This window comes from Vulpes lagopus, chromosome X, assembly GCF_018345385.1.
Source record: "Vulpes lagopus strain Blue_001 chromosome X, ASM1834538v1, whole genome shotgun sequence".
In the NCBI taxonomy this organism is placed as follows: Eukaryota; Metazoa; Chordata; class Mammalia; order Carnivora; family Canidae; genus Vulpes; species Vulpes lagopus.
This window is the reverse complement of record NC_054848.1, coordinates 58,393,109-58,409,358: the sequence shown is the minus strand read 5'-3', so window position 1 is coordinate 58,409,358 and position 16,250 is coordinate 58,393,109. Positions and strand designations below refer to the sequence as shown.

At 39.7% G+C, this 16,250-nt stretch overlaps 1 protein-coding gene and 1 pseudogene across 4 annotated transcripts in view; both read right to left on the bottom strand.

Annotated features, from left to right (window-relative positions):
• Positions 1 to 1,741: 1,741 nt before the first annotated feature.
• Positions 1,742 to 16,250, bottom strand: part of UPRT (uracil phosphoribosyltransferase homolog) — a 39,863-nt gene continuing 25,354 nt past the window's right edge. For 2 of the 4 annotated variants that reach the window (XM_041742194.1, XM_041742195.1), the window contains 5 exons: positions 11,784 to 11,853; positions 10,694 to 10,756; positions 6,666 to 6,827; positions 5,729 to 5,827; positions 1,742 to 3,078 (listed from right to left, as the gene is read on the bottom strand). In XM_041742194.1, coding sequence (XP_041598128.1) covers positions 2,972 to 3,078; positions 5,729 to 5,827; positions 6,666 to 6,827; positions 10,694 to 10,756; positions 11,784 to 11,853 — 501 coding nt within the window. In that variant the 3' untranslated portion in view covers positions 1,742 to 2,971. The remainder of the gene's footprint in view (positions 3,079 to 5,728; positions 5,828 to 6,665; positions 6,828 to 10,693; positions 10,757 to 11,783; positions 11,854 to 16,250) is intronic. The other 2 variants (XM_041742196.1, XM_041742197.1) reach the window with 1 other exon arrangement.
• On the bottom strand, positions 8,182 to 9,772 carry LOC121483542 (annotated as a pseudogene).

The following is a 16,250-nucleotide window of genomic DNA, read 5'->3' as shown; positions in this document are numbered from 1 at the left end:
AAGCTGGAGGAATCACAATTCCAGACTTCAAGTTATATTACAAAGCTGTAGTGACTGAGGTAGTATGGTAGTGGTACAAAAGTAGACACATAGATCAATAGAGCAGAAGACTCAGAAATGGACCCATAACTATATGGTGAACTAATCTTCAATGAAGCAGGAAAGAATATCCAACAGAAAAAAGACAGTCTAACTGTTGGGAAAATTGGACAGCAACATGTGAAAGAATAAAACTGGAGTACGTTCTTACATCATACACAAAAAATGAATTCAAAATGCATTAAAGACCTAAATGTGAGACAATAAACCATTAAAATCCTAAAGAACATAGGCAGTAACCTCTTTGACATCAGCTGAAGGAACTTCTTTCTAGATATGTCTCCCGAGGCAAGGGAAACAAAGGCAAAAATAAACTATTGGTACTTCACAAAAATAAAAAGCTTTTCTGCACAGTGAAAGAAACAATCAACAATACTAAAAGGCTACCTACATTATAGGAGAAGAAATTTGCAAATTACTATTTGATAAAGGGTTAGTATTCAATATGTATAAAGAACTTAGCAAACTCAACACCGCCAAAAAACAAATAATCCAGTTAAGAAATGGGCAGGAGACATGAATAGATATTTTTCCAAAGAAGAACTACGGATGCCTAATAGACATGAAAAGATGCTCAACATCACTCACCATCAGGGAAATACCAATCATAACTACAATAAGGTATCACCTCACATCTCTCAGAATGGCTAAAATCAACAACACAAGAAACAAAAGGTGTTGGTGAGGATGTGGAGGAAAAAGGAAGCCTCATGCACCATTGGTAGGGATGCAAACTGGTACAACCACTGTGGAAAACAGTGTGGAGGTTCCTTAAAATGTTAATAATAGAACTACACTAAGACCCAGGAATTAATCCTAGGTATTTACCCAAAGGATATAAAAATACAGATTCAAAGGGATACATGTACCTTGATGTTTACAGCAACATTATCAACAATAGCCAAATTATTTGAAAATCCCTAATCTCCATGGACTGATGATTAGATAAAGTTGTGGAATATATTTGTATAATGGAATATTACTCAGACATAAAAATAATGAAATCTTGCCATTTGAAATGATATGGACAGAGCTAGAGAGTATTATGCCAAATGAAATAAGTCAGAGAAAGACAAATACAGTACAATTTCATTCATATGTGGAATTTAAGAAATAAAAGAAATGACCATGATGGGGGAGAGTAAGGTAAACAAGGTAACAGACTTGTTTTTTTATTTTTATTTTTTTTTAGGAAACAGACTCTTAACTATAGAAAACAAACTGATGGTGACTAGAGGGGACAGGGGGTGGGAGATGGGTTAAATAGATGGTGGGGATTAAAGACTGCACTTGTGATGAGCACTGGGTATTGCACGTAAGTGCTGAATCACTAAATTCAACACCAGAAACTAATATTACACCATATGTTAACTAACATACAATGAATTTAAATAAAAACTAAAAAAACTGAAAATAAAGCGAAAAAATATAGTAAAGCCTTTGTAGCATTCCTAGGCTCTATAGGGAAAATGCATTCCATTGTACACCAGCTTTCCTTCCTCTTCCCTAATTGTTGCTGACTTTCCTCAGCTTTGGTTCTAAGAAACTCCCTGATGCTCTTTCTGAATTTTTTGGAACACAGGCCCACAACAGCTGCTTAGGGGGCTATGAGAGTATAATTATTCAGGTCATCAGTCAGAGCTACTGTTAAAATGTTTAATATCAATGTAAAATAAGATCAGGATTTCACAAACAAGTTTCAGCACACAAACACTGATTTCTACAACAGTTTGTCTTCCTTTCAGAGGCCTAAATATAAACACACATAAATCTTAAGGATTTAAAAAATATCATGGTTTTTTAACATTAATACAGCTACAGTTGACAAGCATGCAAAAGAACTCATTTCCAAATTGAATGAAATATCCAAATTAAAAATGTAGCAGTTTAATGTACTTATTGGTCATAAAACTCAGCAAGAAACTGTTCTTTCCCCCATACCTCAAAAAACTACCACAAATTCCTTTCTAGGGCACTGATGGCATTAACAGTACTTAGCCCACCCTTGTCAGCATCCAGATATCCCTGATTCAATCTATCTATGTAAATTAATGTTACAGTTTCAGTTGTTGAAAATGCTCACCATCTTCTTCACTGCATTATACTTGGCAAAGCATCTACCAACCATGCACAGGATAGGAATTGAGCCATGAAAAACATAATGGCTTGACTGAAGAGGTAACCATATAACCTGGGTCTGCTAATTGAGTGAGGATATTAATGGAAATGTAAAATTCCAGGAAGCATTCTTTTTTTCATCCTCTCCAAGTAACCAGCATGTACAGTACTGGGAATAAAGAGGAGAAGCAGGTGACAACAGCCATAAACATGAAATTTCCCTGGAACTAAAAGGAAACTAAACAAAATGTGGACCAAAGAATGGACTTTCACTTGGGCTTTTACTGTGGCAGCAAACAATTTCCAAACTGAGAGGTTGAAAAATTATGAAACAGTTTTGGGGCACCTGGGTGGCTCGGTCAATTAAATATCCGACTCTTGATCTCAGCACAGGTCTTGATCTCAGGGTTGTGGGTTCAAGCCCCCGCACTGGGCTCCATGCTGGGTGTGGAGCCTACTTAAAAATATATTAGGAAATAGTTTCTATGCCCTGAGGGATCATCAACTTGCATAAGAATACTATTAAAATATTTTCTAAGAGTTGTTTATACTTCCCTATTGAATTTGGTACCAACAATAAAGAAATAACCAAATAAATTAAATAAACCTCAAATAGTTCCTCTTTACTATACTCACTCTCAAAAATTACAAAGCAAAATTTTCTCTGCCATTCCTCAAGTGAATTAATAAAACAAGTAGAAACTCAAACATTAAATGTAATATTATACAAGATAATTAATTTTCCTTTGGTAACTCAGTCTGTCCCAAAGTATTTCTGTCCAAAATGTGTAGGCGCAACAGGATGAACTTCAGTAGTTAAAATTGTGATCTCGGGAAACTCCTGAATGATTGATTTGGCACCTTCAAAAAATAAAAGGAAAATTGCTGTTATGGTATAACTTTTTGGTAACAGTCACTGGAATTCAGGAATTTTATAGTCACTAGGTATAATATAGACAGAAGACAGAAAGCAATGACCTTTAAATACCTACTCAGATTTGACTAATCTCTTAGTTTACATGTCTGATATCTGAAAAACTTTGACGATCATCACACTATGCCTCCACCCATTCACTGATAAATTTCTCGAATCAAATTGTTTTCTAACCAAGATTTTTAAAATACATACAGTTATAGCAACTTTCTCCCTGGAGAGTCTTTGCTTTGTTTTGTTTCATTTTAAAGGCAGATGGATGCGTAATATCCCATTGTATTACTCAGGCATTAGAAAAGATGAATACCCACCATTTGTTTCAACTTGGATGGAACTGGAGGGTACTATGCTGAGTGAAGTAAGTCAATCAGAGAAGGACAAACATTCTATGGTTTCACTCATGTGGGGAATATAAAGAATAGTGAAAGGGATTATAGGGGAAAGGAGAGAAAATGAGTGGGAAAATCAGAGAGGGTGACAGAACATGAGAGACTCCTAACTCTGGGAAATGAACAAGGGGTAGTAGAAGGGGAGGTGGGCAGGTGGATGGGGTGAGTGGGTGACAGGCACTGAGAGGGGAGGGGCACTGGATGGGATGAGCACTGGGTGTTATATGTTGGCAAATTGAACTCCAATAAAAAAATATACAAAAAATAAAAATAAATAAAACCAGAAAAAAATTAAAGGCAGATGGAATAGAAAGAATACAACCCTTTCCAGAAACAGGATCATATATAAGATGATGGTTTCTCAACTGCAACCCTGCAAAACAAGTGTAAAAACTTCCTTGGTATGTCAGAGTGAGCTAGCTTTTAGAAGTTAGACTTTAGCTTTGGGGTTGCAGGAAAAAGGACTAGCTAGTAGCCTCAACAAACTAAAAAACCATAGCAATGCTGCCACAGAATAAGACTTTTTTCATCTGTAATGTCAAAGAATAGTATATTATTCTAATGTATACTCTTAGAACTAATAGTTACTTTTCAACTTCCAAAGGCAGAAAACCCAGTAATTATTTGATTATCTCAATGTTTACAGTGCTACCTCTGCTGTATAGATAGTAGATAGATAGATAGATGATAGATAGATAGATGATAGATAGATAGATAGATAGATAGATAGATAGATAGATGACAAAGCAAATTGCCCTTTGTCACCATCAACATTTGAACTACAGGTAAATTTTTATTATGAAACAACAAAATAATCAATGGTCTACTGAAAGCAGCTCTCCCGATTGGATACACTACAGCCTCTTCAAGGTTGGCTGAGACTGGGAACTTTTGGAAATGAGGAAACACCCTAGCTAGAAGCTATATATTTCTCTTTCTTTTCAATTATGAAACAAATACAAATTCCTTGTCAAATATTTGTAAAATACAAAGAAAAACCTTAAAAAATAAAATGAATTGCTTAGAGTCTCACCATCTTAAGATAACCACCATTGATATAGTGTGTATTTTAAAATGAAAATTGAAATAGATTATGCATCTGTCTAGCCTCTCATGCTAAGGAAAGACTTATTAGCTTCTATGTTAAGTCCAAATCTGATTTTGGTAGTCATAACAGTCATAATATGTATTAGTCCTCTCTAAACTTGGTGATAATATTTTACGTTATTCTAATGCTGTTATGTTTTAAACATGCTCTTTTACATTTACATGGAGATTTTTCAATGTTATTAAATATTATTTGAAAATATGAGTTAACAGTTACATTATATTACATCCTTTGAATCTATATTTATTTAAACACTTCTTTATTGTAAGTCAACTTTCACTTCTTTTTAAAGATTTTATTTATTTATTCATGAGAGGCAGACACAGGCAGAGGGAGAAGCAGGCCCCCTGCAAGGAGCCTGATGTGGGACTCAATCTCGAATCTCAGGATCATGCCCTGAGCCAAAAGCAGATGCTCAACTGCTGAGCCACCCAGGCGTCCCTCTAATTTTTTTTACACTAAATATAACTCTGCAGTGAATACCCCAAAGGCTAAATTTCTATATGTATGTCTGATTATTTTCTTAGGATACTTTCACATATGTCCTCAATTGTATAGCAAAAATCTAGGACCTTATATTAGGCTGACTTTCCTGAGGAAATGGAGAACACACAGTTCTACTGTTATGCCCTTTGGGCAGAAGTAGAACTTAGAAAACTTCTGTTCTTTGCTTCATGCTGGAAAGTTTATGTAACAAGACCACAAGGCTAAACAGAACCTCAAGTTTCTTACTGTTTGGAAGCAGTTCTCAGGCTCAGGTGAGAAGTCAGGAGAAACAGGGACATTTCAGCCATTTGCAGGCTCTACCCATACAAAAATACCAGGAAAACAACTGCAATCCCCCTCAAAGGGGTTAGTTCATACTTTTCCATACGAATTTGAACATTAGAATGGTACAAAAATACTGTTATCACTAAGCTTAGAGATGATAAACACAAGTTATGAACTACCAAAATTAGATATAGATTTAATGTGGAGGAAGCAAATGAACTTTTCTTCATGATGAGAGTCTGGACAGATATACACTCACCCAACCCATGACCATCTGGAGCCCCAGTAACCACCTCATGCTGAACTCACCATGAGGAGTAGAGAACAGACTGAGTAGGATGATAACACTGGGTTGAACTCCATGTTCTATAAGAACCTTTACAGCTTCAATTACAGTATTTCCAGTACCTGAAATCAAAAGACAACCAAATGCATTAGCAACTTTAACATTTATCTCAAAACATATTTGAAGTTTATTGTTAAATAAAGGCAATTTAGAAATCTGACATAAAACACGAGGCAAAGCTTCATTTGAAGGTGCGTGGTCTTTATCAATGACATTCTTTTCTTAACGATTTTATTTATTTACTCATTCATTCATTCCTTAATTCGAGAGAGTAGGGGGCGGAGCCTGATGCTGGGCTTGATTTCACGATTCTGAACCAAAACCAAGAGTTGGATGCCTAACCCCAGATGCCCAATCCATGGTGTTATTTTCAATAATGGACATCATACACACACTTTTCAGCTTTCAAATACACAACAAACCCCAAATTTATTCGATATTTGAGATATCAAATTTGATACCCACCCTCCACTACCAACCCTGGGAGACAATGCTGTTTGTGATCTGAATAAGCTCATAAAACAGAATGGGAGAAAAAAATTACTTTTAGAGAGGATAAATCCTTGAGAAATTCATTGCTATATTAATTGGGCTAGAGAAGGGACATATTTCAATAAATTTTCTGTGTTCTATATATTTTGCCTCAGATCCTTTGCTTTAGAGCTTTCATTCATTTTAAAACAAAAGTTCTTTGGAGCTAATAAAGTTTAGACAATGTATATTCTCTTATTACACAATAAAAATTCCCCAGTTAACTGCCCAGGGCAACTCCAAATCCAACTGAGAAAAATACATTTAGAATCAGTTTTGCCTTTATATAAGGGTATCTAAAAGGCAGTCACTAAGTCGAATTGATTTAAACCATAAACAAAGTATACAAATTAAACTCCAGCCACTCACTGAGAATTGGATACATCAGAAGGACTTTTCTCCGGTAAATGTCTGGGGGGAACTTAGCATAATATACTTTGGCTCTTTGTGTCTCTTCATCACTCTGAATCAGGATCTTCCCAATTCGTATGGATCGACAGCAGTCTCGTAAACCTTGTTCCATTGCCTCACCTTGAAGACAAAAATTTTTAAAAAGAAAAAAAAAAAAAAAAGAGTTGACAGAACTGAAGTCCCAAAATAGACCAAAGCAGAGTGTGTGTGGCTATTATTAATACAAAAAGGACATTGTCAAGATGGGAGCAATTCTTCTTAAGCTAAGAACTTTTATTTCTGATATGCTCTTATTTTATACTTAGTGCAGGTCAAGTAAACCAGATTAAGGGCTGGTCAATGAAAATAGGATAAGCTAGTTTTATTGCTGGCTTTCAAGTTCCTTCCTTCTCCTCCCCCAAGAAACATAACAAACACTAGTACTACCCTCTTGGTTTCTGAACACAGTTATTTTTAGTCTAAATTCCTTTAAGGAAGTGTTTGCCAAAAGTGAATCACTCTCACACCATCCTCAAGATTTTAGGCTATATCAGAATTCGATCTGTACTGTTATTTACTTAATATTTTTCTTTAAATTAACTATTTTCATTTACATTTATTTTAAGAGGAAACTTTCTATCACTGTTGTAAACATAAAAACAGTTTCTAAAATATATGAAAATCAACCAATAGCTAATAAGATTAAAAAATAACCCTGTCTATGCATTACCCCAAGGTCATCTGCTATATACTAGGGCTGTGAGGATGCTGTTACCTTTATAGCAGGAACTGGACTGAAATAGAAGAAAAAATGCCTTAAAAGCCCATCTCCATTGTCTTCACCAGTTTTTAAAAAGTTAAATAACATTGTCCTGAAAATCCTATCATTGCTTAAAAGCTATCTTCTATTTTTTTAAAAAAGGAGCTTAAAGCTCCTATTTTGAGGCCTTCAATTGTTCACCAACAGAAATACACAGCCAGAGAAAAGGCAATGCTTATATGTGAAAATATCCATCGTCTCCAGTGCAAGCAAATGAGGCTTCCACTGAAGCTTGGATCTTGTAAAAAAAATAATTAATTAAAAAAATTAATGAATTAATTTGTTAATTAATTTATTTATGTATTTATTAAGTTGCTGAATGGAAGTAACCATCCCCATACAACAAGTAGACATTCTAATTACAGGCACATAATTTTTTCTTTCTCATTAAACTTTTGTTTTAATGGGTCTCAAAATTCTGTGACAGATTTTTGGTCAAGTTGTTTCCATTAAAAAGTACTGATTTTAAAAACTAATAACTTAAAACTGCCACACACGCACAAAAAGAAAAAAAAACAAATGGTTCACAAAACATTCTCCTTCTGAAGGTTTTATTGTTATCATTAACCAGTCTTTTACTATTAAACTTAAATGGCCAATTGACACAAACAGTTCTGAGACCGTTCTTCCACCACTGATTAAGACTGGGGTGGCAGGTATTTGGGATAATATTCATTAAGCCTTCTGAGCTTTCTGGGCAGACTTGGTGACTTTGCCAGCTCCAGTTGCCTTCTTGTCCACTGCTTTGATGACACCCACAGCAACCATCTGTCTCATGTCACGAACAGCAAAATGGCCCAGAGGAGGATAGTCAGAGAAGCTCTTAACACACATAGGTTTGCCAGGAACCATATCAACAATGGCAGCATCCCCAGATTTCAAGAACTTGGGACCATCTTCCAGCTTCTTTCTGGAACGACGATCTATCTTTTCCTTCAGCTCAGCAAACTTGCAAGTAATGTGAGCTGTGTGACAATCTAGCACAGGTGCATATCCAGCACTGATTTGGCCTGGATGGTTCAGGATAATCACCTGAGCTGTGAAGCCAGCTGCTTCCATTGGTGGGTCATTTTTGCTGTCACCAGCCACGTTGCCACGACGAACATCTTTGACAGATACATTCTTGACATTGAAGCCAACATTGTCCCCAGGAAGAGCCTCACTCAAAGCTTCATGGTGCATTTAAACAGACTTTACTTCAGTTGTAACATTGACTGGAGCAAAGGTGACCACCATACCAGGCTTAAGAACACCAGTCTCCACTCGACCCACTGGTACAGTACCAGTACCACCAATTTTGTAGACGTCTTGGAGAGGCAGACACAAGGGCTTATCAGTTGGACGAGTTGGTGGCAGAATGCAATCCAGGGCTTCAAGCAGTGTGGTTCCGCTGGCATTCCCATCTTTACGGGTGACTTTCCATCCCTTGAACCAAGGCATGTTAGCACTTGGCTCCAGCATGTTGTCACCATTCCAACCAGAAATTGGCATAAATGCTACTATGTTGGGGTTGTAGCCAATTTTCTTAATGTAGGTGCTGACTTCCTTAACGATTTCCTCGTATCTCTTCTGGCTGTAGGGCAGTTCAGTGGAATCCATTTTGTTAACACCAACAATTAGTTGTTTTACACAAAGTGTGTAAGCCAGAAGGGCATGCTCACGGGTCTGCCCATTCTTGGAGATACCTGCTTCAAATTCACCAACACCAGCAACAACAATCAGGACAGCACAGTCAGCCTGAGATGTGCCTGTAATCATGTTTTTGATAAAGTCTCTGTGTCCTGGGGCATCAATGATGGTCACACAATACTTGCTGGTCTCGAATTTCCACAGGGAGATATCAATGGTGATACCACGTTCACGTTCAGCTTTCAGTTTATCCAAGACCCAGGCATACTTGAAGGAGCCTTTTCCCATCTCAGCAGCCTCCTTCTCAAATTTTTCGATAGTTCTTTTGTCGATCCCACCACATTTGTAGATCAGATGGCCAGTAGTGGTAGACCTGCCCAAATTTACCAGTCCAATGACGATGATGTTGATGTGAGTCTTTTCCTTTCCCATTTTGGTTTAGGTTTAGTGGTGGTTTTCACGACACCTGTGTTCTGGCGGCAAACCCGTTGCAAAAAAGCGGCACATAATTTTGTTGCACAAAGTCTGGTTTAAAAGAATAATCAAACTGTGGAAGGAGCCTCGGTGTCCATCGAAAGATGAATGGATAAAGAAGATGTGGTTTATGTATACAATGGAATATTACTCAGCAATTAGAAACGACAAATACCCACCATTTGCTTCAACGTGGATGGAACTGGAGGGTATTATGCTGAGTGAAATAAGTCAATCGGAGAAGGACAAGCAGTGTATGTTCTCATTCATTTGGGGAATATAAATAATAGTGAAAGGGAATATAAAGGAAGGGAGAAGAAATGTTGGGAAATATCAGGAAGGGAGACAGAACATAAAGACTCCTAACTCGGGGAAACGAACTAGGGGTGGTGGAAGGGGGGAGGAGGGCGGGTGTTGGAGGGGAATGGGTGACAGGCACTGAGGTGGACACTTGACGGGATGAGCACTGGGTGTTTTTCTGTATGTTGGTAAATTGAACACCAATAAAAATTAATTAAAAAAAATAAAAGAATAATCAGTTGGACTCAAATACAAATACAACATTTATAAGACAAACAATTGGAAATACCTAGAGTTAATAACAGTTAAGTGCTTTTGCCATATGGTCACATACACAGCAACTATAAAACTAAAAACACTGAATAAGCCATTCACTCCAGCTCCTACTAGGGGTAGGATTATTCTGTTCCCTACAAAAGAAATTAAAACAAAACAAATTATTTCTCCAGTCAGGTATTCAGAGTTCTGCAGGCCTGAATTTGTGCCATATTCTATCAGTTTTTAAGCTCCCCTGTTCTCCCCAAGACAGCACCATCTTATCCTCCTATCCCACCCTGAAGCTCTCTGAAAGTGGCTTACCCATGGGGGCAGGCCAGTAGAGTAGATGCTTTATAGTTAAAATTAGTCAAGCTCAGCAACACACAGGCCACCATGAGGACAGACAACACAGGTGGTGAGATTTTTGTGAAGGCGGGATGTAATTATGGCAGACAAGCCCACCTCTTTCCTAGACAACTGTTTCTATGTGTGCGAAGAGACAAGAATCACATATATGCAAACCTACCGCTTCTCATTATGCTGACACCACAATTTCCCTTCTCAAATTTCACTCCTTCATACTTGTATCCTATTGGGGAATAAAATCAAATAATTTATCTTTCATTACTAGAGAAATCCACATATTTTAAAAGTGTCTATAGCTTAAAGCCAGTGGGTACAGAGCAACCATTGTCTAGACATTCTGTATAACCTCTTAGGTAATGAGAAGTCATGATTTTTCAGTTATTTCTTAATCCCTCATAAGAAACCTGTGGGGAGAATTGGGAGATGTGGACTTCACCAACTAGGAATAGGACTGATATTCACATACACATTCCTCAATTTGAATTCAGAGGGGAATCATTGCACTCAGAAGTGCTATAAACCCCATCAATTCAAACTGGGGAACTCACTGTGAGCTACAGCAGAGAGCCTCCTCATTCCAACCCTTTTTATGAGCTTCCATTCTGCCTTAAAAAGCATGAGACAGAGGTTGAAGTAGTTACCGAGACATGTTCAACCCTTAGTGTCATCCTGAATTTGTATCAATTATGATGCAACAAGCTCGAGACCCTAATTTTCCTAAAGTTAACCTTTGAATAGAACAGCTTCCATTATTTACTAAAGGAGAAAATCAGAATTTCAAATCCCTGAAATAAGGATCTTCAGCTGTGTTCTATTAGAGTAAAACAAAATATTCTCTTCAAATCTCATCATATCTAGTTTGTCTTTTTCACTTCTCACTCTTTTACCTGGAGTTTCAATGCCAAACCAACCCACCCATTTATTAATACTGGTAGCTTCTCCCACAGAGTTGAAGATAAGCTGCCAGCAATTCTTAACTCTGGTCCCAATGGGCTGTCATCAAAGGCAACACTTGCATGCTAAAGCATATTTATTAACCTTTAACTTGAATTGACAAGCAATTCATTAACAAAAAGTCACCCACATAGATTTTTTACTAAATGTCTCTGAGTTTATTAAGTTATTTAAAAGAACAGCTCCACCTAGACTCCTCATTTTGCATACTGATTTACTCAGACTGCTGTTTTCCATTTCCCCCCTAATTCTCAGAGTTTTCATGATGAAAATCTGAGAGTAACAGTCCTAGTTACCTGTTGGGGTGGTCACCATGCATTCTTTGTATGGCAGCTGATTCAATCCCTCTTCCACAACAAGTCTGATCTACAGAGTTAAAAGAAGAGTAAGTTGAGAACCTGCTAGGTCTACTGTTAGCTGTTAGCTTCAGGAGCTGAACACTAGGCACAACAGGCAAGGGTTTAGATTATGGAGGTAGGAAGGGGGCACCTATCATAGGTTAGATGCAGAAATAGACCCAAATGTTTGGCTTCTTGCTGCTAGGGATCCAACCTTGGGAAGGCACATGATTGCCACCAAAAGGCTCAAGTATGCCTTCTGATTCTCATTCAGTTAGTCCAGCCGATATTATTATGAGAGATGCAAAACTACAAGTGACAAGAGTCATCCTTGGAGAGAGAGCATGAGGTAGGGGAGGGGCAGGTGGAGAGGGAGTCTCAAGCAGACTTCCCACTGAGCGCAGAGCCTAACCTGGGACTCAATCTCACAACCCTGAGATCATGACCTGAAGCGAAATCAAGAGTTGGATGCTTAATGGACTGAGCCACCCAGGCACCCCTCCCAATAACACTATTCTAAAGAGTCTTACCTCCTGCCTATCTCCTGCATCTCTAGGACAGAAATTAATGTGCCTTATAGGAGAACATAAAACCAGAAGGGTGACTAAATATAAAGAACTCAAGAGCTGAGTGCCAGGGAAGCCAATCCTGATATATCCATGATAGAATTAATGTCAACTATAATGGAACCCTTGTGCTAGAACAGTGAACTAGAAATCCTCAACACCAGAAACCTAAATAGCTCCAGTCCCAACCACAACCATGAAAGACCCTCTGCATACATCCCCAATATCAGAAACTTCAGAGTCAACTGCAGAGAAGAGAGAGGTCCAAATTGCCATCCCCTCATGTGAATTATGCCACAGCTCCTTATTGTCTTATTTGGTCAAGATATAATGCCTGCCCTTTCAGGTAAGCATTTTACAATAACCATGAACTTAACTCCTACCTTCTATAGACAGAAGGCAAAGAAAGCAAAAGGAAGAGGAACCATTTTCTACTAATGAACACCAAGACTTCTGTTTTCTCCATGACAGCCAATGACACAAGTTCCTTCCTCCTTGAACCTATTCCTTTGGTTTGATAAAAGCATAAAGAACGAATGACCTATCACTCCAGGAGGGTCAATTACATTGACCTTAATGCAAGCCAAGGGTTATTACTGCCCCTGGAAGCTCAAATGATTATAAATTAAGTGGCCTCTGAACCAGGAATACTTAAATCCAAAAGCATAAGAGGAGCTGCCTGTATTTGGGAATTAAGATTTTCCGCATGGAAAATCTAAAGTTTCATGCCTTTTCCCCCATCACGTTCCCTTTAATAATTATTGTCTATTCTCTGATTACACCTGTGAAGTTAATAAGCCACTTTTCTTTCTTTCCCAAACTAAAAACTGACAACGGGGGGGGGGGGGGGGGGGAGGGGGAGGGGCAAGATGGCTGAAGAGTAGGGTCCCCAAATCACCTGTCCCCAACAAATTACCTAGAAAACCTTCCAATCATCCTGAAAATCTACGAATTCGGCCTGAGATTTAAAGAGACCAGCTGGAACGCTACAGTGAGAAGAGTTCACGCCTCTATCAAGGTAGGAAGACGGGGAAAAAGAAATAAAGAAACAAAAGGCCTCCAAGGGGGAGGGGCCCCGCGAGGGGCCGGGCTAAGGCCGGGGCGAGTGTCCCCAGGACAGGAGAGCCCCGTCCCGGAGAAGCAGGAGCTGCACCAACCTTCCCGGGCGGAAAGGCCCCCCGGGGAATTGGAGCAGGATCCCCAGAAAGACGGGGATGCCCTCGGGCTCCCTGGGACAGTAACAGAGGAACTGCACCCCGGGGAGATGCGCCCAGCTCCCTAAGGGCTACAGCACGCACGGCGGGGCCCGGAGCAGCTCGGAGGGGCTGGGGCGGTGGCTCCGCAGAGGGGGCTGCGGGGCTCCGGGAACAGCTCGGTGGCGGCGACTCGGGCGGAGGAAGAAGCTCCGCGCAGATGGGGCGGCGCGGCTCCGGGAACAGCTCGGAGGGGCTCGGGTGGCGGCTCCGCGGAGGGAGCTGCGGGGCGGGAGCGTGAATCCAACAGCGCAGGCCCCGTATCACAGGGCGCCGGGACACAGCCCAGGATCCGGCCTCCCCCGGGACAGGCAGAGGCCGGGAGGGCCCAGGACAGCAAGGACGCTCCTGCCAGGAGCTGAGCAGATCAGCGGCCCCACCCTGGAGCCCCCAGGCCCTGCAGACGGAGAGCCCCGGAGCTACTGCGGGGGCTGACTCCAGGGCTCCAGAGCTTCCGCCCCGCCACTGTGGCTTCCTCCCGGGGCCTCACGGGGTGAACACCCCCCACTGAGCCCTGCACCAGGCAGGGGCAGAGCAGCTCCCCCAAGTGCTAACACCTGAAAATCAGCACAGCAGGCCCCTCCCCCAGAAGACCAGCAACACGGACCAGTTCCAGGCGAAGTCAAGGGACTTAAAGTATACAGAATCAGAAGATACTCCCCTGTGTTTTTTTTTTGTTTTTGTTTTTGTTTTGTTTTTGTTTTGTTTTGTGCTTTTTTTTCTTTCTTTCTTCTTGATTTCTGATTGCTTCCCCCCCCACCCCACCCACTTTTTTTCCCCTTTCTTTCTTTTTCTTTCTTTTTCCCTTTTTTTCTTCTTTCTCTTTTTTCTTTTTCTCTTTTCTTTCCTTCTCTCTTTTTCTCCTTTTCCCAATACAACTTGTTTTTGGCCACTCTGCACTGAGCAAAATGACTAGAAGGAAAACCTCACCTCAAAAAAAAGAATCAGAAACAGCCCACTCTCCCACAGAGTTACAAAATCTAGATTACAATTCAATGTCAGAAAGCCAATTCAGAAGCACTATTATACAGCTACTGGTGGCTCTAGAAAAAACCATAAAGGACTCAAGAGACTTCATGACTGCAGAATTTAGATCCAATCAGGCAGAAATTAAAAATCAATTAAATGAGATGCAATCCAAGCTAGAAGTCCTAAGGATGAGGCTTAACGAGGTGGAAGAACGAGTGAGTGACATAGAAGACAAGTTGATGGCAAAGAGGGAAACTGAGGAAAAAAGAGACAGGCAATTAAAAGACCATGAGGATAGATTAAGGGAAATAAATGACAGCCTGAGGAAGAAAAACCTACGTTTAATTGGGGTTCCTGAGGGCGCCGAAAGAGACAGAGGGCCAGAATATGTATTTGAACAAATCCTAGCTGAAAACTTTCCTAATCTGGGAAGGGAAACAGGCATTCAGATCCAGGAAATAGAGAGATCCCCCCCTAAAATCAACAAAAACCGTTCAACACCTCGACATTTAATAGTGAAGCTTGCAAATTCCAAAGATAAGGAGAAGATCCTTAAAGCAGCAAGAGAAAAAAAGTCCCTGACTTTTATGGGGAGGAATATTAGGATAACAGCAGACCTCTCCACAGAGACCTGACAGGCCAGAAAGGGTTGGCAGGATATATTCAGGGTCCTAAATGAAAAGAACATGCAACCAAGAATACTTTATCCAGCAAGACTCTCATTCAAAATGGAAGGAGAGATAAAGAGCTTCCAAGACAGGCAGGAACTGAAAGAATATGTTACCTCCAAACCAGCTCTGCAAGAAATTTTAAAGGGGACTCTTAAAATTCCCCTTTAAGAAGAAGTTCAGTGGAACAATCCACCAAAACAAGGACTGAATAGATATGATGACACTAAACTCATATCTATCAATAGTAACTCTGAACGTGAACGGGCTTAATGACCCCATCAAAAGGCGCAGGGTTTCAGACTGGAAAAAAAAGCAGGACCCATCTATTTGCTGTCTAAAAGAGACTCATTTTAGACAGAAGGACACCTACAACCTGAAAATAAAAGGTTGGAGAACCATTTACCATTCAAATGGTCCTCAAAAGAAAGCAGGGGTAGCCATCCTTATATCAGATAAAATTTACCCCGAAGACTATAGTGAGAGATGAAGAGGGACACTATCTCATACTCAAAGGATCTATCCAACAGGAGGACTTAACAATCCTCAATATATATGCCCCGAATGTGGGAGCTGCCAAATATTTAAACCAATTAATACCCAAACTGAAGAAATACTTTGATAATAATACACTTATACTTGGTGACTTCAATCTAGCTCTTTCTATACTAGATAGGTCTTCTAAGCACAACATATCCAAAGAAACGAGAGTTTTAAATGATACACTGGACCAGATGGATTTCACAGATATCTACAGAACTTTACATCCAAACTCAACTGAATACACATTCTTCTCAAGTGCACATGGAACTTTCTCCAGAATAGACCACATACTGGGTCACAAATCGGGTCTGAACCGATACCAAAAGATCGGGATAGTCCCCTGCATATTCTCAGACCATAATGCCTTGAAATTAGAACTTAATCACAAGAAGTTTGGAAGGACCACAAACACGTGGAGGTTAAGGA